Genomic DNA, 20,414 nt, shown 5'->3' with positions numbered 1-20,414 from the left:
AGAGGAGTATGAACAATTGCATTACATATTCGATCACTTAAGTAGGAATATAATTCATGAAATGAGGTAATTAAAAAGGAAGAGAATCATCATATTCCTAAAACGAAAGCTCTACGTACCTTGGCGATGCTGCACCCAACATGAGCAGAAAACTCGCATTCTTTGCAGTAGTAAACTGGATTTCCTGCGTTCCTTCTCAGCTCCTTCTCAGCTCGCACACCACAGTAGTAGTACTCATCAGAGTCATATTCTCCTTCAAATTCGGGCTCGGGGTTGTCTTCTCTGTCGTCTCGATCAGCCTTGGGCTTAATGAGAACAAGCCTGTGATGATGGTATAGATGCTTCACAGTTTCAGGAAAAGAAAGCGGAGCGCATGCAAAATGGACATGAACAGCGTAACCACTCGTGGGAACCATGCAGAAGAAGACGAAAGTTTGCCGGTCCTTCTCATTGCAGACGCACGCTACAGCGCTGTCTAAAGGTCGTGTTCTCGTAAGGATAGAGGATTTAGTTTCCATCTTCGATCTTTGTGGCGGGATTCATCGAAACACATTAATTCAAGGCAGAGGCTGAACGAGCACTCTCCACAATGATACACGGAGCACCAGGTGACTTTATGGCAAGCGCTGCAGGTATATTTTCGTATATACTCCGAATCCGTTCTCCTATAGTAAATGTTCAGAGGGTGGAGTGGGTGAAAGGGATGCTTTTATCTGCTGCGACCATTTATCAGTGCAAGATCTGCGGACGAAGAAGCAGCATTCGGATCGATTCAGGGTAGACACAAGTTTCGCCTTGGATGATTTCTCCACATCCGGGGCAGTAAACTGCGTGCCAGTACTTGCAATTGGGGCAATAATATTCGGGGAGTTGGAAGGGAGTGTCACAATCGCAGCAGGTGAGTCTCTCCTAATCCAGATCATACTGAGTCAAGGGGTGCTCGTCGATATGGTGTCGGACCTCCATCCTATTCCTCTCCCCTCCAGACGGATCGAGTTCTCCCCTGGCCAAGGGGTGCTAGCTAGCTCGGGGATACTAAGCTAGACATTTTTAATCCAGTAGGAAGGAAGGAAGGAAGGAAGGAAGAAACGCGAATATATTTTATATCGATCAGCAAATAGCATAGAGCACCCTCAATTTGCTTTGTTATTTCATGGAGAATATCTTTTTTATTTTTATTTTTCTAAATTTTAATCTCTGCAATTGCAAGGCTGAAATTGAATTACTTTATGAATCTACTTCATCTATATGATCCGCAAATTAATACCACACCTGGTTTTTTGGCTTCGTAATTCGTATAGGATCGGATCAGAATCAGATAGGAGAAATAGATCATATAGATACAGCTTACAGAGGAATTGTCTGCCGACGATCTCATATTCGGCTTATAAACATTTACATACACACACATATATATATATGCTGCCAACGATCTCATATTTTACTTATCGTAAAATCAATTAACAAGACCTTGGGCTAGCTGCTGGTGCACCTTTTAGGGTTTTGAGCAGCGTGGATGTAGGTCCGAGACAATGACGCACACCCCAATCGAGATAAAACTCGAACAGCCTCTAGCTTAGCTCGGGGCCTTCCTACGGTAGCTCCCCTCCTGCTCCTACTCCTCCTCCTTTCCCTCCTTCAACTTCAAGTTTAGCGCCTTAATTAATTACCGGCGTTCCATGCAACATACAGCGCACAAAGTTCCTCTAGCTGTTTTATCCGGGCAATCACTCAATTCAATTCATGCTTCGGCCGATCCTCCTCCCAAACTATTTTCCTGTATCTTCGTGTTCAGATTCCCAAGCACAACATCAACAGTAGATATACCTCTTGATTTTGATCCTTTCTCATATTCTTCTATTATCGAGGGAAGTACCTAATGCCAGGCGGAACATGCAACAAGATAGGCACATTTTTAAAAATTCCTTTAAAAAAAACTTAAAAAATCCTAGAAAATGATGATCGGTCTCACAAATATATATTTATATCTTTTAAAGAATTAAAATATTAAAAAATATTTTTTTATAGAAAGCTAAAATTATCGAGAAAATAAAAGATAATTCCACAAATCGTATCTATATATTTTTAAAAACTAACCTTGTAAAAAGTTACACGGTTGGTACAAAATTTTTTTTTTATAATAATTTGGTACAAAATTTTTTTTTTATAATAATTTGGTACAAAATTTTTTTAAATGTTACAATTAACTGCATTCCCATAATTTTCATTGATGTCATGAGTTTTTCATTATGTGTCGCTTGACGTGGCAAAGGACATCTGATGTGGCTCATATACTATAACAGAAATTTTATCTTTTAATTAAAATAAATTAAATTATTAAAAAAAATTCCTCTCTTCCCTCTCCTCTTACCCCTACTATCCCCGTGATTGGTCGTGGGTGTCTTCGGTCATCATCGGAAGCTCCTGTCAGAAGCTCATCAGAGCGCTCTCTCTCCTTCTTCTTCTCCTTGTAATTTTCTTTTTAATTAATAACTCGACTAAATTGGGGAAAGGGGCGCCCAGGCCGGCGACCACGACTTCTTTTAGCACTGATAAAGTTAGGATTTTTTTCTTCTGCTGGAGAAATTTTGGTAAATTTCGTTCTTGTTAGCCCCTGAGATTCTTCATTAAAGCCCGTTTTAAGTGGGAGGGAGACGCAATTAAACAACAAATTTAGGGTTTATATTGCCCTGTTCGTCTGTCTATGAGTTGGGTTTTGATGTGATACCATTTTTTTTTTTTGGGGCTAGGGATGTGATGTGATTCCAGTTTGACGAATTACGACATTCAGGGGTTTCCTTCCCAGTTCGTCTGTCATTAAGCTGGGTTTTGCTTGGATTTCAATCTTGATTTCTCGCGAGGTGATTTTTCTCTTAACCGTCTTAGAGTTTGTAATTTTTTTTATTTATGTTGAAGACAATTTGGATTTCGTGAATTGGGTTCATGTAAGCAGCTATATATTAATATTCATATTCATAAATGGGTTTACGTATATGAGTATTTATCGGTTAGATATTATATATTTATATATATATATATAGCACATTTTATATAGTGTAAAAAATATATCACATATAATGATAATAGAAACTCTATTTAATAAGAAACTATATATTGAAATTATATTATAAAAGTTTTTTAAAAAATTTAAAAAATTTAAAATATTGACATGGCGACATGAGAAGGCTTTTAAAATTTTGATGACGGTAGTTTGAAACCTGGCTTCATCCCTGAATTAATAATAATAATAATAATACTCAATTGAAATGCCATATGATGTTTTTACATTGAAAAAAAAAAGAAAAAGAGGAAAGAAAAAATTTATGGGAAAAAGACAAAAATCCCATTGTGATTTGGGATCGAGACAAATCGCACTTTGTTTTTTTGTTTGGGATAATTAGACATTTGTTCCGTTAGACATAGGGGGTTACAACATTAATTTTTTTTATTTTCAGTCCTCAATCTTTAGCCTTTTAATAATTTTGATCATAAATCTTTTTCTTTTATCATTCATATCTTCAACTTTCTATTTTGTTTCATTTTAGTCCTATAAAGAAAAATCGAAGGGGGAGGGGGTCGGGGTCGCCGATTCACCGAGGGCGCCGGCGTCCTCTGTGGGTGCCGACGCCCTCGGTAGAGGGGTCAGGGTCGCCGATTACCGGCCCCGACCCCGAATCGACCGGGAAAGTACGGGCCTCAATTTTATTTCTCCATATCTCACTTCCTAAAATGCCCCTATGATTTTTTGAAATTCTATATATACCTTGTAACCGCTTTTCACTTTAGGGACTCTAGTCCAGCCACGTCTTCTTAGGGAACGTATAACTGTTTTTCTCTCAAATATCACCAGTTTGCCTCTCCCATAGGCTACTTGTAGACTCTCACAAAAAAAAAAAATCTGTTTACTCTATCGCTCTGGCAGATCCATAAAGTATTGGCTGTTTCTTTCTACGGGTAGGATGCCAAATGGTGCTTCCACAATAAACTGATGCTCTTCTTCACCGTAATAAACGCTATCGGACGCTGCCTAGCCTTTGGCAACAGTACAATATCTTCTGATCCCATACACAGTCGGACGCCACAGGCTTAATCTTGCCTCTACTTTCCTCCTTTGCCGATCCGCACATTGTCCGACCTAGCTCCTCTTCCTCCACTCATCAGTTCAACGTCTTCTCACAAGATGAATTTAGAGTTTGCTCCAGCCTCGATATTTTATTGATTTGCGTCCACACACCCCCGGTCAAGTAATTCTTTCTTCTTCCTTTTGAATTTATAATTTTTTTTTTCTAATGGCTTGTTGTCAAACCTAGCCTTTATTCTTTTTGGATAATGTATTTGCAAATTGTCAATTATCGTTGTGCATACTGCATGTTTGATGGAATGGCCCAGTTATCGCACATGATTGAAATTGGCTGAGTCTTTTCCAATACACTTGAACATTACTTTGGTTTTCATCAAAATCACTGTCTTGTATTAGGGCTAATATTTATATGGGGATTCGGAAAAAATTTAGGTGGAACTATAATTTCCAAGAAGCCATAAGGACATTCGCTTCTCTAGGCTAATCTTATTTCTATGATAGACTGATCAATTGTGCATTACAAGTTGGGGCTCAACAGCATAGCTGCCGTTACGCCGTATGAAAGCGGCATTCTCAATCTCGGCATTAGAGGCTACTAGATGTGTTCGACTAAATTCACAGAAAAAGGCGGAATACATGCTTTTTATCCAGGCTTTGGCGCATAATAAGGTATGTTTAGTTTGAGGATTTTTTTGCTTCATCCTTCTTTTGGTTTTTGCAAATTTGGTGCAATTTTCTATTTAATACTATATTCAGGTCCCACGTTTGTCGGGATCCTCCCAATATGTAACTGGCCAGAAATAATATGTGCATGAAAAGCTCAAGCAACAGGTCTCCAAGGACTAGAAGGATTGGAGATGTGGCCGGGTTGTCGGGCAAACCTTCACGTCCTCCTTGGATGTGATCCGAAGAGAGATGCGGATGCATGCTACAAGTCATCATGATATTAATCTCAACCTAATTTTCTCAATCTTTGGTTCATCTCATCCTTGGACCTAGCGATTCACCCAATTGAAGAAAAGCGTGCTTATATTAGCTGGTGAGCCCACTGCCTAGAAAATAAGCTGGACGCTACAGGATATCAAATATACTTTGCATGAAAAACTAATGTGAAATTCGAGCTGATCTACGGTCTTACCATCTTATGTTTGATTTATCTGGGTCAAGAATAAGGTGCATGAGAATTTTGGTATAACAGCACCATGTAGGCGCTAATTAACTTCTATCGCTCGTGACCAAGGATGGAGGCAACTCTACGTGGGCTTGACCATCAATTATATCAGGGAACATATGTTGCATACAAGGAGCTGTACAAGTTGATTTCTTGATAATTTTTATTGTGTAGGTTGTTTCTTTGGCGGTCGTTGAATTTACAGCCTACGATGTAGTCAAGTTATGGCTATAGTTTTCATAGATGGACTGATACCTTGACTCACCTTGTGATCAATTCCAAACGGCAGAGCGGTATCTCACTTGATATATATCCTCAAGACAAGAACATTTATGTTCTCCTCACATTCTCAAGACAAGAACAATTATGTTCTCATCATAGAAACGTTGGAACCTTTGATGCTTTAGCTATATATAATATAAGCCTAAATGCTGGTTTTGGCTGAGAAAAATTTACTATAGATTTTTTTCACTTAGATGTAATCAAATTGTTTGCAGTGTTCTTTGAGAAATTGGAAGCAATCAATCAACATGTCTGTTCCCTAGAACTCAAATTAGCATTTCCTTTTCAAGTGAACTTCATTTGTTATGGTCCATACAGATTGCGCGGCCCCGAATGGACTTCCAAATACAACATTACCCCTAGGAATCGTACTTCAGGTTACCACTTTTCTTGCAAGTGGCATTTTTCTGTAATTCAGGGTTACAATGACCTTGTATTAGTCACTACACATAATGTGTTGTGTAACTTCATTGTATCGGTGGTCAGAGGTTAGAATGGTGGATGATTTCTATTGTACCTAATACTTCAAGAGGACTTCTATATGTTTTGAAATTTTTAGGAATCACGTTGTAAATTAAAAGAAAATGAAAAGAAAGAACTCGAAATAAAAAAATGTATGCATTTGCTTTAGCCGTCAACTTGGTAGGACTAAATTTTTAGTGAATACCTATAAACTAACCTTCTAAAGATAATTCAGCAAAAAAAAACCTTCTAAAAATATCTTTATATGATGTGATGTGTGACGACAACTTTTATTTATTTGAAAAAAAAAGTGTGGAACTCGATTTTTTGATCCTATAAAACTAGATTTTTCAATATAATTCTCTGTTGGAACAATCTTCGAACTTATCAATTATGTATTTACTTTCTTTCTGCATATCATCATTTGATTGAAATTATCGCATTTCTCCATGTAGAAACTAGTTCTTAAGTTTTTCGAGCGAGATATCATCCCTATGTTGTCTCCCATCGACTGTGACATTGTAGATTGTGAGATGAATCATTGCGAGCATCTTTGCTCAAGGATATATTGATATTTCTTGATCAAAGCAATAGTACGAGACTGTTTGGTTTTAGAATTATGTTTTGACTCAACCCCACTTCACTCTACTACAAACTTTTCAAAAATTCAAAATGACCCAAAAATTTGAAATTTTTTCAATTTTGCCCCACCGAGCACTGTTCATCGTCTTCTTCATCTTCATGCCCTTCTTCTCCCTTCTCTAATTGATTACTTCACTTCCATGGTTGTCCCACCCACGACAAGCCAATTACAACTCATGGCAATAGTTCTCAAGCCACGATGACTTTAAGATTTCAATTTGACGAACCCGCACCAAGAAATCAAACCAAAATTTACCTCATATTTCACTTTGACGAAACCCTAAAATCAGGAGAGAGCCAAGATCTCCTTTCCCCTCCTCTATTGGACCCTCAATCACTGGGACAACCTCATTGGGAGCGGCAACCTAGGCCATCCTCCCGTCCACTATCATCGTTGTTGGCATCATCGACGTCTATGGTCTCCCCAACATCGAGAGAGAACTTGTACTCCTAGTCGCAGCCAAAGTAGGAGTCGCACATGAAGTGGAGCATGCAGGGCCTCAATCTAGGCTCCGAGGGAGTCGTGAAGTTGAGCTTCACCCTTGATGATGATTTCAGGCTCGGTTGAGGCATTGAGATGAAGAGAAAGAGAGGTTGATTGGGAGGGGGAGAGAGTTGCCCTAGAGAGAGACAATGGAGAAGGGGGGAGAGACAGAGTTGGGCAATTGTGCAAAAAAGAAATAAAACTAGGGTCCTTTTATAAAAACATTAAAATAAGAAACATAACTCAACTCAATTCAATTCCGTTGCCAAACGCATCCTAACCTCTACAAAAAAAAGGTAAAGGTTTTAAGTTAATTTTTAAGGTTCTTCTCTTATTTACATAAGAAAGCACGTGGAGTTTATTTTCCCCTCTATAATATAGATGTTTTCAAGCCGTTCTTCAAGAATTCAAAGTGTGTGTTGCAAACACTATCAAAGGACTACTATCAATCTTACATAAATGTTGTTCACATGAACTGAAAGTTCTATATATGGACTTTTGAAAAAAGAAAGTTGTGCACTGGAATTTGCTTGTGATCTTTTATTTTTTCCTGGTAGACTGCTTCTGATCCTTTTAAAATATTTATGTTGTTAAAATGTGTTCCAATCAGTAGAGACTTGTTATATCATTTTTTTGGGTCCACACTAATATCCGGAAATCCAATAAGCCCTGACTAATTTAATTTAGGCATGGTCGACTAATAAGAAATATGGGCATATTTACTTCCGGAGAATTGTTCATTTTTGTTAGAAATTTTTTTAAAAAGTTGAGAATAGTAAAAAATATGTTTACTTATGTAGAAATTTAAAAAAATTCTAGGAAGATTTTCTTTTTCACAATTCAAATTGTTTATGAATTCGTCACTCTTCCTTTAACTAATTGTTTCCATTTCTATCTTCTAATTTAGGAATTTTTTTATTTTTTATTTATTTATAAATTTAATTCAAAATTTTCATGAATAATGATGGCCCGTTTGTTTTCAGGGTTAAAATCACAAAAATTTTACTTTTACTTTTAACTTTAACTCAACCCATTACACAATAAAAATACACATTTCCCAAGTCAAATATTTTAACTTTAACTTTAACTCAACATACTACATAACATTTGTCCTTTTCCACAATCAAAATCAAAATTACTTTAACTCTGAAACCAAACGCACCGTTAAGATTATCTCAAAGCAAAGAATTTTTTAATTTAATATTAGTAAATATGTTTTTATACTTTTCGATGGAGAAAATGGAGCAGGAAAATAAAGATAAAAATGAAGAATCAATTCTCTAAAAGTAAACATGTCCTAAAACTCTCTTTATCATGAATTTTATCTATTTAGAAGAGTTTATCCGAGACTTTATTTGAGGAAGACAAATACCGAATCACTTGAACTAAATCACATTAGATCATATTACTTTTTTTAATGTTCTATCACTTCTTTTTTTCCCTTCCCTTTTATTGATTTAATTAGGTTGAGTTAGGGAGTCGTGTTAGGTTTATCAACTAATCCAAAAGTACGCACTTATTCATTACTTTCTCGATCTCTGTCGGCCAACCAGTTCAAATTTCCGTTATGTTCAATGAAGGTCCATGTAAGTAACAATTAATGCGACAATGAAGACCTCGAATTTGCATAAATATACATCCATTTAATACTATTCTTAGGCTTGTAATACTATTTTTTCCCACTTGTTGGTTAGAATTATCTTATTACAAGTATTGGGGTCATAAACAATAGGTGTGCTTGAGCTATAGTCCTTTTAGACACTACTTCTCCAAGTGTTCGCCTCTCAACATATTGTGAACTTACTTTTGAAGTCTGCACCCTATGGTTTCAATTTTCAATCTGTAGCTTCCTCCAAATTCATTTATACAGTTTGAGAGTATCGCTTTCTACGTTTAAATATCGGTCATTTCCCCCTTTTTTTCAATTCTATGTCTCAATTTTCAATCTATTAGCTTTAGTCATTATTTTTGCACTCTATGGTTTCAATTTTATAAAACTTTTGTATTATAGCTTCTTTTGGTCAATATATTTTCCGTTTCCCGGTTTTCGACTTATGAATTCTATTTATGGTGGTTAATGGCATACATATTGTTGTCACCCTAATAATATAATAAATATAAGACATAGGACGCACATAGAGAACTCAAGATATGCATAGCACTTGCAACGCATGTCGCTCTTCTATTAATAAGAAGAAAAAGGGACAATTATAGAAGGCCGTGATAGATTAGGTCCAATTGAGGAGTACCCAAGTCAAACTTGATGATTCCATGGCAGGGGAGGTATATTAATAATGAGTTTTATTATATCATTTAAATTTTAATAATCAGATTAAAAGTATTTTTAATTTGAAATTTCACATACAATGACTTAAATTATAATTTATATAATAAAGGATTATCCAGTAAATGTGAGTGAAAATTTGAATTGGGAGAATTTTTAAATATACAACTTAGGAGGATTTAATATTTTTTTATGACGCAGCCCAACTAATCCTCACGGACCTGCGCCCATCCACCATAAGAGCATAGGATAAGGTAAACCGGGCGAAAACCATGGAAGGCAGTTTCAAGAGGTTTTGAACTTGAAATAGGGATACGTGGGCATGTTTGGTTAAAGAAATTTTTTTAACTCTACTCCACTTTAACTTCATTTATATTCAATTACGTAATTATTACTTTTCCATTTTTTTTCAATCTTTTAACCATTCAATTCAAGTTTTAATATTAAATTCTATCAACTATTCATTACTTTTTACACAATTCAACAACACAATCATTACTCTCTCTCAACTATCTATTTTCACACTTTTTTCTCATAATTCAACAACACAATTATTGTAAATCAATTAAAATCAAAATTCAACTCAACTCAACTCAACTCTAAAATCAAACACAACCAAGCTCCCTCGTGCCCCCAAGCAGTTAACATTTTTTAATGATAAATATTTTTTTATTGATAATATAGTGGGACTAGGCCGACTGGCAATTGGCTCTCGACTAGATCAAAAGTAGACAGGACAGAAGGCAATTTGGTCGTCTCCTCTCTTCTGCCCCAGATCCGAAGAGAGCCACGGAGACAAAGTATAATTAATTATCTTTTATTATTATTTTTTCAGTATATATAATTATTATTTTTATAGGCATTATACTTTTTTTTTCCAAATATATAATAATATCATTTGATGTACTATACTAGATAGATGAATATCGGCGAGAAAGAGAAAGAGAGAGAGCGCACGTGCCGCAAAAATGATAGGGTCGAATCTAGACTAATCCCGTCAGAGCTAAGCAATATTAAAGGAATAGGTAAAGGCAGGCCCACCAAACCAGCGCAGAATATCATAGATCACTGCATGCCGATGAATTCACAGTCACCAATTGATAGGATTGGTGTGAAATAATAATTATTTTGTGTAGATTAGCATCGCATGGTTTGAGGTGCATTCTATTAGACATAAATGGATCGCATCGCATCGCATGGTTTGTGCGGATTGGAAGGAAGACATGGATGGAAATTTTGGGATCAATGAGATCATCAGATGTGGAATTAATTGGACATTAAAACAATATAATATAATATTACGAGTTAATAATAAAAAATCACAAACTTCTTACACTTCAACAATTGTAGTACGAACTTTTTTTCTTAACCTAAAAATGTACAAACTTTCTATTTGATAACAATTTTAGCACGGCGTCAAATTTTATATTAATTTGGAATATGCGAACTTTTGATTTTGTATCGTGTTGAGCATGAAATCAATTTCACTTTTAATTCCAGTGGTTTGCCAATGTGGCATATAACGGTTCCACGTGGTTCACCGAAGCTAACCTAAGTGAGCTCAAAAGATTCTTTTAAATAGGTTGTTGCCGACCCTATGAAAACGGTGGTGGCCTTCGGCACCCCACCGCCCAAAAAAAAAAGAAATCGTGAAAGAAAAAGGGAAAGGGGAGCCAAGAGTTTTTCTTATATAAATTTCAAAATTAATATTCAACGTCTCTTATCCTTAAGTAAGTCTCAAGCTTTAGTCATGTGAATAAAGAACGTCCAAAAGAATTTATTAAATAGGTTGTTGGTGAGCCTAGGTTCTGGCCAAATAAAAAAATGAAACCGTGGAAGGAAAAGAAAGTTGGAGATCAAGAGTTTCTTCTTATATAAATTTTAAAATTGATATTCGATATCTCTTTTCTTTAAGTAAGATCTCAAATTTTAGTCATGTGAATATATAGAAAAAGTCTACTATCTTTAGAGATTTACCATTTAGTGATTTGACCTGAGTTTGAAAATAGTAGAGCTATATTGCCTTATGCATTAGGATTTCAGAAATACACTAAAAAAATTCAAAATTAATCGTTCTAATTGAATTAAAAAAAGGACATGCGAGTTTAAATATAGATCTAAATTTTGAAAAGGAAAATATATTATATTTAAGCTAATTTGTATACATAACATTTTCGAATTTTTTATAAAATTTTTTTACCTAAAAGTTCAAGAAAAAAATATACCGGTCTGACCACAACGAACATTCATTTAGGTGAGAGGTTAATCAGGTTATTAGCTATATTGTCCAAGTTAGATATACAAATACTGTGGAAAAGAGGAATTTTTTTTTTAATAAAAGGTAGAATTAAATGTTCCTTGAAATAAATTGTCCAATCATAATAGTTATTTGGACCGAGAGGTTAATCGGATTATCAGATATCTTGTCAATCGAGTCTAAACAACATCGAAATAAGAAAATAGAAGGAAAAAAAATTAAAAAATGAATTGATTTGTTTTTGTAAAAAGAAGAAGTGGCAAGTGGGGAAATCCTCCCTACTTGGCCCTGGTCGCAGAATGGGAACAAGGATCACTTCTTGTATATAATATTAGCTAAGCTGAGTCCATCATCTCGCTAACTTTGAGTTTTGAGTTTAGTTTTCTAATGATTATGATGATTCCTTTATGATTGATTATGAGTACGGTTCATTATTAACGTTTGCCTTGCTTTGGCTTAAGCTCTTTTTTATTACAAATGAGACCCAAAATCTAGTACAATAAAAGAAAAATCTTAAATAGCTAATAAATGAGTAGAAGTAGTTTCTCTAAATATCAAACATACTATCTCTATGTCAACAAGCGAGGACGTGCTCTTATTCACTACATCATCTTTTTCTCCACCCGCTCCACCCACCATAAAGAACCAAATAATAATAATAATAATAATAATAAATTTACTCAATTACTTTTTTGCTTTTTAAGACTATTCTCTTTCTCTGTTTTTCTCTTCTTCCGTTCTTTTTTTTTTCTTTTCACTATCTATATATATAGTAAAATTGACTCCTATAAGCAATTAATAAGACTATATTTAGGTTAGCAATATCAATTTGCTTTATTTATCAATTAATTTTTATAGAATTCTTTTATTCTTATTAAATTTGAAAAATAAATACAAATATATATATATTTCCATTGTTTTAGACATTTTACTTTTTTTCGATTATGGTAGAAGATACGATATAATTTGATATTATTTATGTAATTATAAAATATTCAATTATAGTACTCATATATCAATTTATCTATATAGTAGAATACATATGAGAAAGTTCCTCGGAGTAGTATAATTTAGAAAATTATTTTACAAGCAATAATAATAAATGTAAAAATCTATGTAGATTATATATATATATATTCATTAGAAATGGTCAGTATAAATGACAAATAAATAATTTCATATATATATATATATAAATTCAAATTTAAATCGTTCAGATTATCAACGGGATATTTAATTAATTAAATAAATGACTTTAAAGAAAGTTTTTATTTTAAAAAATCTAAATAAATCATATAACTTTATGATAACAAAGATAGGACACTAAAAGAAACAATTAATTTTTATTTATGTAATTTTCAAAAAATATAAAGATTATCACAAACCACTAATTAATGGAATTAAGGTTATTTGAAAAATTAAAGTTTATCACAAATTCTATAAATTAATGATTCATTAAAAAAACTAACGTTTGAAAATTAGAATCTCACAAAACAATATTTTTTTAGAACAAAAATAAATTTGTGACTTAGTAAAAATATGAATTGAATATTTGTGATAAATCAATATATTGATAATTAATCGATATATAATTCATATAGTACAAGAAATTTAGTTATAAATTTTTTTATTTAATCATTTATATTTAGTCTAATATTTTGAATATTATTGTTTTGAATTTCAAATTAATCATTTATTTTTACTAATAAGAAAAGTTATTGCTAAAAATGTGAATAGTTCTCATAAAAAATATTAATAGGTATACGATAATGAATCCGTACAACGCACGGAATAGAATACTAGTAACTAAGTAAAACACCCCGCCACCTAATCATTGCAATCTTCCTTAGATCAACTTGGCCTCGACTTAATTACATCATAATTGTAAGATTAGTAACTTGCCCCTCTTAATCTTTATATTTTCAGTTTTGAGTCCATGGGATCAATTGATAGTTAGCTGGGACTAGTGACCCGAGATTCCGTTAAGACAGCCAGCCAAAAAAAGCTTATGAATGGGTAGAAATGCTCAATCTGGCTGATGGTTAAAATTGAACGGTACAAATTAATGCAACAAGGCTCAATTGGATAATCAATCAGAGTACTACATTAGATTTTGAAGTAAACTTTTTCATATATCTTTCTATTTGAGTTTCTACCTAAGGCTCGTTGGCCCTAAGAGTTCGATTGTTGTGATCAAAATAGAACTGACAATATATATAAAAGAATGCAAGTCTTGTCTTATAGATACATAGTTGAGTCAAATTGAGTCGAGTCGAGTCGAGTCGACGTGAGAAATGGTTACTTTGAATTCTTCAACACTTGATGAGGCCATTGAGAACAAATAAAAGAAAAAGGGTGCTAGAGACATTTTTTTTTCTTTTTCCTTCTTCCGAGTATGAATCATTAAGTGTGCGTTTGGTTTCGGAGTAGAGTTATAAATCTACACCACTCCATCAAATAGAGACAAAATAGTTTGGGGAAATTTATTATTAAAAAATAGTTATATTATTGGTCAAGAAAAAATATGTGAGAGAATTTATTATAAATTTTTTTAAAAAAGAAAAAAAAATAGTTTGGAGAATCTAATATTAAAAATTACTTGTAACAATGATTAGAAAAAATATGTGATATAATTTATTATTAAATTGAAGAAAACGATAAAATATAATAATTATATTGTTGAATTGAGGGATGAATATAATAGAGTGAAATAGAGTAGAATTATTATTTTCGAACCAAATGAAGCCTTTGTCCAATTGGCATAACAAATCCAAATTTGAGTGGTCAGCCCACTAAGGAACAATTGTCAAATTGTGATCTTTCTCTCGTCCACCATTCTCGAAGAGAACAATATGTTTGTGTGTGTGTGTGTTTAAAGATTAAACAAATGAGGTTTTCTCTGCTATCTCATGGGTAGTGGTCGTCAGCGAAGCCACCACTGTTCAAGATAACTGCTAGTCATTTAAGGTGGTGTCGACGGCCTCATCCTCACTGTGGCAGGTGCAGGTGAGGTTAACATTGTCAGGGATAACCTACCCTTGGCAAGTGACGGGGGTTTGTGGTATTTTCCCCCTTAAATTTCTAATTTAATGACATCTTTAGTTAATGACTAGTTATACGTAGGTGACTCATTTTAGCGGGAAAAAATGAAGTGATTGGATGGGGGCGAAATGCTTATTCTTCAAATAGATCGAGGGGGCAATGAGTAAATTTTTGAAAAGGTAGGGTACGAAACCAAAAGTGCCCTAAAGTAGAGGGTGCAAAGTGCCATTATCTGAAGAGGGAAACGAAAGGAGCAGGCAAAGAAAGAAAGCATCATTTTCTGATTCTGAGGAGAGTGTCGGTGGGGGAAGAAACTCAACCCAACCCCATAATTATTATTAATTGACGGAAAATTGAAAAGCAATTGAGAGGAGGCGTTTCCCTGTCTGCGGCTGTGACTCTGACCGTGACTGTGAGTGTAGTTTACTAATCACTGTCTGTCGTTTGATTTGAACTTTCCGTCTCTCTCTCTCTCTCTCTCTCTCTCTCTCTCTCTCTGTCGCTCAACTGCTCTTCAGCTGACTGACTTCTCCGCTTCTTCTCCTTCCTCTTCTTTCATACTCCATTGAGTCAGTCATTGCCCCGACCCCACTCTAGAGCTCATCCCCATTAGCTTTTCACACCTGGATTTGAAAGAGCCGGTGAGTGGTTTTGAGAGAGACCGAGCCTCCGTAATACTATTGTAATCTGGACTAGACACAGAGCGAGAGAGAGAGAGAGAGAGAGAGAGAGAGAGAGAGGCTAGATCTCGAGAGACAGAGAGGAGGAGAATAGAAGCAGAAGCAGAGATGGGTGTGGATTTGAGACAAGTGGTGGCCGGCATTTTGACCATAACAATGTTTGTGATGCTTGGTAATATGATCAAGAGAGAGCACTTCGATTCTGTTCATGTAAGTCCCTAACTAATGAACCTCTCTCACTCGCATTTTCCTGTTTTTAACTTCAATCTTTATCCACTTTACTTGTGTTTCTGCTCAACCTCCTCATGCACTCTCTTTCTTTCTTTCTGCTGCATTGCATTTGGTGGTCAGGTCTCCATTTCATATCCCGCTACCCTCCCTTCTTGAGTTTCCAATCACACTCGTCTTGATCCATTTTCTCTGTTTTGTTTCAAAGAAGCCCATTGAATTGAGCCTAATCTCCATTTTACCCGCATTCTGTTTGATCTATTTCAAGAAGCTATCTTTTTCTTCCTTTTTTTTAAAAAAAAAAAAAAAAAAAACTGGGATGATGTATAACCTCTGGTCTGCGTATGGAGTTCTCTTGATTTGATTTGATTTCTTGGCCGAGTTTAGTGTGTATATTGGGTGGCTGTGTTCAGGGTCCTACTAGTCCTACAAGGGAAAATTCGAGCTCGGAAATTATAATGAAGGATATGAAGGATAACATAACACCCAAAAAGTCTGTCCTCCTTTCTTCAGGAAAAAGAAGGGAACAAAAAAATAAATAAATGAAAAGCTAGTTCCAGTCCAGTCAGCTGCAACGGAAGATAACGAACCAGAGTTTTTTTCAAGTCTTTCTTTTCTTCTATTTATTTTTTTTATCCTCAGCTTTACAGAATTGCTGATATTTTGATACCCCAGGACATATTTCTGTCACAAGCTAGTGGCTTTGATTTCTCTTTGAGTACAACAATATCTTGATCTACAGATAAACATGCTTGTTTACTAATTTATTTAACATTCTGTTAAAAGGAAAAACTCCCTGGAGTGACAGAAGATGCCCATTATTCGGAACAAGGGATCGTCTCAGTGTCTAAAACGAGTGGTCCTCGGAAGGAGGACTCTGGTGGAGAGCTTAAACCATGTTGGGAGAAGCCTGAGTCAGGTATTTTGATTCGCCCTGCACTGCTTGGCCTTACCACAGCTTCATCCCCAGGTTCCCAGTAGTCTCGGCTACAAGTAACTGTTTTAGTTACAAAAACAGGAACCAGTCAGAAACAACTTGACATACTCGATAACCTTCTGCAAATACATATGAAACATATTATGAGTACTGTGACTGATTCTTGTTTTGTTTTGCTTACTTCACTCATTTGGCCAGCAGAAGCTCTAGGCGATCCAAAAGGCTCCATTACATTTTCATTGATCAATGGTCCTGAATACCATGTCTCTCAGGTAGCTTACTCATTCTCACTTTGGACTTGAGATGACTATTTATTGTCTGACCAACTTCCATGACTTAACCCATCAACTCATTTTACACTTTAAAGCAGCACCAAACATTGGGTTTTGCTATAATGTGGCTTTTCTGTTGAGTTACGGTTCAACAAATACTTTTTGGATAGGTATTTTGTTCAACAAGTCGAAATACAAAATATGTATATATTATGTTATTTTCAGTTACTCTGTCTGATATGTGTGAAAATTGCAGATTTCAGCTGCAGTGGTTGTTGCAAAATATTTGGGTGCCACACTTGTAATCCCTGATATCAGAGGAACCACCCCTGGTGACAAGAGGTTTGTGATGAAAGGATCCTTAGTGTGTATATAATCCCTTCCAGATCTGGTGAATTTTTCATTATTTAAATCAAATCAAGTCTTTCAGCCAAAAAAAAAAAGGATCAAATCAAGGCACTGTTATTCCTATTGAAACATTATTTTCCACCTGTGGTTGATATTGAGTCCTAAAAACTCGCAAGCCAATACTGCACTATGTCATGGATAAAAGAATCAGTCTCCTGTTGATACTCGTTGAATGGTGAGCAACAATATTGAATGCCCTGTTCGGTAAAGCTTGATAAACAAAAAGGAAAGAATATTGGTTCAACTTGTAACTTATGAATTTATATTCTTCAGGAGTTTTGAAGATATATATGATGTCGATAAGTTCATGCAAAGCCTAGATGGAGTTGTCAATGTTATGAAAGAGCAACCCTCTGAAATATCAGCACAAGATGTTGCCGTAGTCAAGGTCCCAAGTAAAATCACGGAAGACTATATTGCTGACCATGTGGAACCAGTATTTCGGACCAAGAGCAACATAAGGCTTGCTACATATTTCCCATCCGTCAATATGAGGAAGAAGAAGACTCAAAAAAGTGAGCTGGATGCAGTGATGTGTTTGGCAATGTTTGGGACCTTGGAACTGCAGCCTGAGGTTCGTGAAGTTGTTGACTCGATGGTTGAGAGGCTGAGGACATTGAGTAGGAAGTCCGATGGACGATTTCTAGCAGTAGATCTGAGGGTGGGCATGCTGGAGAGGAAGAACTGTCAAGGGTCAAAGAAATGTTTCAATGCCCAGGAAATTGCAGAGTTTCTGCAGAAGATTGGTTACAAAAAAGATACCACTATCTACTTGACCCAGTCAAGGTGGGATAGCAGCCTTGATGCTCTGAAGGAGGTCTTCCCTAAAACTTACACCAAGGTCAGAATCTTCCATCCTGTTCTTGGGGATACTCGGATTTGTCTAATAAAGCAAGTGCTTACCTCGTTATATGTACCTAAAAGCATTCTTTGGTTAGTTCTTAGTTAATATCAGCTTCAGGCTGAAACTTCTCTTTAACACTTTCGGATGGTGCCGGCAGTGAACGCATTTGCTTATGGACTGCTAAAGAGTTCTCATTTTCCTTAGTGTTATAATATCTGAAATTGATTTCCAATTGTCCATGTTAGAGAAGCTTGGTGCATCATTTTCCATGCCGTCTTTTTGGCAACTTAAATAGTTCCATGACTCCTTTATCCATAATTCATGTCTCTCGATTCAGTAAACACTAAAAAGAAGCAGAGTTTTGACTGAAAAATTAAAGAATATTCCATGAGTTAACGACTACCTCTTCCTTCTCCATTTTTTTCCTTTATGATCCAGCCATGGGTTCTGAGAAGTGAAAACACCCTTACCTTAAGAAATTTTTTGCAGGAAAGCATAATGCCAGTCGTTAAGAAGGCGAAGTTCCTCAATGCAGAAGATTCGGAGTTTGAAAAGGTTATTGACTACTACATATGTTCGGAGAGTGACGTTTTTGTCCCGGCCATCTCTGGTCTTTTCTACTCCAATGTTGCAGGCAAAAGAATAGCTTCTGGGAGAACCCAAATACTGGTTCCAGCCATTATAGAAAGTCCCTCCGCATCACCTACTGACCATCTGTCCTCATATGTGGTAAAGAAGAACCATCTTGCCCACTCATGCTTTTGCTAAATCAAAGGCTGTGCGAAGACCCTACAAGGCTGGTTTTCTTGAATTTCATTCATCTTTGATCAAAGGCCACAGGTGAAAGGGAAGCTTGGAATCATGGACTTGTTCTCTCTCTCATTCACAAGGTGAATTTGTCCGATACGCTACGTTCTCCATTAATTATTAGCATTGGGAAAAGTGTGCAAGCTGTTATTTTGCGACAAAAGAAACTACACTGTGCTCGACTTGTCATGATCTTGATTCTTTGTATCAAAGATTATAATTTTAAAAAGTTGCTCTGAGATAGTTCTGCATTATATCTAGTGAGCTCTAAAGAATACCTCTGCTTTCATATTTCTCCTGGACATATTAAACTTTAAGCTTCATTCATTACGAGAAGGGCAATAATGATTATCAGTTGGTGCATCACGAAATGGAGAAGTTTGGAGTTAGGCCATTAAAAATGGTCGGCGTGGAATACGAAGGCAGAACGGCCATTAATTAGATAAGCAGGAAGGAACTAGGAAGGAGGAACGGGAATGAAAACTTTGCTTTTGCTTCACTGTTTTATTTATTTATATATATATTTTTTCCTTTTTCATTGAGCAGAGTTCTTCCCTTACAAATATATGTAAATGTAACGAGGGAAATGTTCAAAAACTAGCAGTTGACAGTTTCCTGCAATGGAACCTCGGATTGCTGCTTGCCTTCCTAAATACATCTCTTCTCTAGATCCTAACAGAAGAGGAGGAGATATATATAATATCTAAGAACAGAACAGCTACCCAAGCAGAGAGAGAATCGAATCGAATAAAATGACGTTTTCGTCGTCGTCTTCCTTTTTTCTTCTTGTTCTATAACATGTAATACTACTGCAAGTAGTGGCGGGAGATGTGCTGCTTGCAAATCTTTGCGCAGAAAATGCCCCGAAGATTGCATTTTGGCTCCACATTTCCCTTCCACAAATCTGCAGTGATTCGCATCTGTCATATCCACAAAGATCTTTGGAGCCAGCAATCTTACCAAAATGCTTCAGGTTCCCTTCCCACCCAGCTACTTAGCTAGGGTTAGACTTAGCCACAATTTTTATTTTCACTTTTTTTTCCCTAGCGTACGTACGTATGTATGTGTATGTACGTACGTACACATACATATAGGATTTGAACTAATAGCTCCGCCTACTAGTTTGTATGCATATATATACACTAACTCCATGAATTAATTGAGTAATTAATTGTTACTGATACCTGTGGTATACATAGTTTTTTCAATGCCATAAAAACTTATTATTGTGTTTCGATTAATCTCGGGGCCCTACCCTAATTCCACCCTGTTTTGGGATGCACAGCAACTGCCCGAGAATTTACAGGGAGACGCGGCAGAATGCATGTCATATGAGGCATTCTCTCGGGTTCAAGACCCAGTAGTCTATGGATATGTCGGTTTAATCCATCAACTCCAGCAGGAGATTAATCAGACTCAGAGTGAGCTGGTGAAGATTAAGGGACTGATTGCCCTCTATACATCACCCCTCTAACCACACCTGCAAGCTGCCCCGAGCTCATGGTCAAACCAAAACCACCAGCCCAACTCCTA

At 35.7% G+C, this 20,414-nt stretch overlaps 1 protein-coding gene and 1 long non-coding RNA gene across 4 annotated transcripts; both read left to right on the top strand.

The window, feature by feature from the left end:
• The first annotated feature begins 3,773 nt into the window (after positions 1 to 3,773).
• Positions 3,774 to 5,799, top strand: LOC116194161. 2 transcript variants are annotated; one of them, XR_004154364.1, is made up of 3 exons: positions 3,775 to 4,244; positions 4,583 to 4,750; positions 4,838 to 5,799. It is a non-coding gene; the product is annotated as an uncharacterized LOC116194161 (long non-coding RNA). The 2 variants fall into 2 exon arrangements; XR_004154359.1 differs by having other exon boundaries at positions 3,774 to 4,244; positions 4,583 to 5,799.
• Positions 5,800 to 15,104: 9,305 nt separating this feature from the next.
• LOC116192571 (protein MANNAN SYNTHESIS-RELATED 2-like) lies at positions 15,105 to 19,141 on the top strand. 2 transcript variants are annotated; one of them, XM_031521152.1, is made up of 6 exons: positions 15,105 to 15,595; positions 16,400 to 16,532; positions 16,749 to 16,822; positions 17,079 to 17,164; positions 17,504 to 18,071; positions 18,564 to 19,141. In XM_031521152.1, exons 1-6 carry the CDS (start codon positions 15,494 to 15,496, stop codon positions 18,840 to 18,842), a joined length of 1,242 nt encoding a protein of 413 aa, XP_031377012.1. In that variant the 5' UTR covers positions 15,105 to 15,493; the 3' UTR covers positions 18,843 to 19,141. The 2 variants fall into 2 exon arrangements, with proteins under 2 accessions (XP_031377012.1, XP_031377014.1); XM_031521154.1 differs by having other exon boundaries at positions 15,107 to 15,595; positions 16,752 to 16,822.
• Positions 19,142 to 20,414: the final 1,273 nt, after the last annotated feature.

This window comes from Punica granatum, chromosome 1 (assembly GCF_007655135.1).
Source record: "Punica granatum isolate Tunisia-2019 chromosome 1, ASM765513v2, whole genome shotgun sequence".
Classification (NCBI taxonomy): Eukaryota; Viridiplantae; Streptophyta; class Magnoliopsida; order Myrtales; family Lythraceae; genus Punica; species Punica granatum.
The sequence above is the reverse complement of the archived record's forward strand: the minus strand, read 5'-3'. Positions and strand labels throughout refer to the sequence as shown.

Bases quoted from the DNA above. Each gene is read 5' to 3' on its own strand.
- LOC116192571 (XM_031521152.1), top strand. From the start codon at position 15,494: ATGGGTGTGGATTTGAGACAAGTGGTGGCCGGCATTTTGACCATAACA. The intron at 15,596-16,399 runs GTAAGTCCCTAA...TTCTGTTAAAAG, and splicing joins AGCACTTCGATTCTGTTCAT to GAAAAACTCCCTGGAGTGAC. The intron at 16,533-16,748 runs GTATTTTGATTC...TCATTTGGCCAG, and splicing joins TTGGGAGAAGCCTGAGTCAG to CAGAAGCTCTAGGCGATCCA.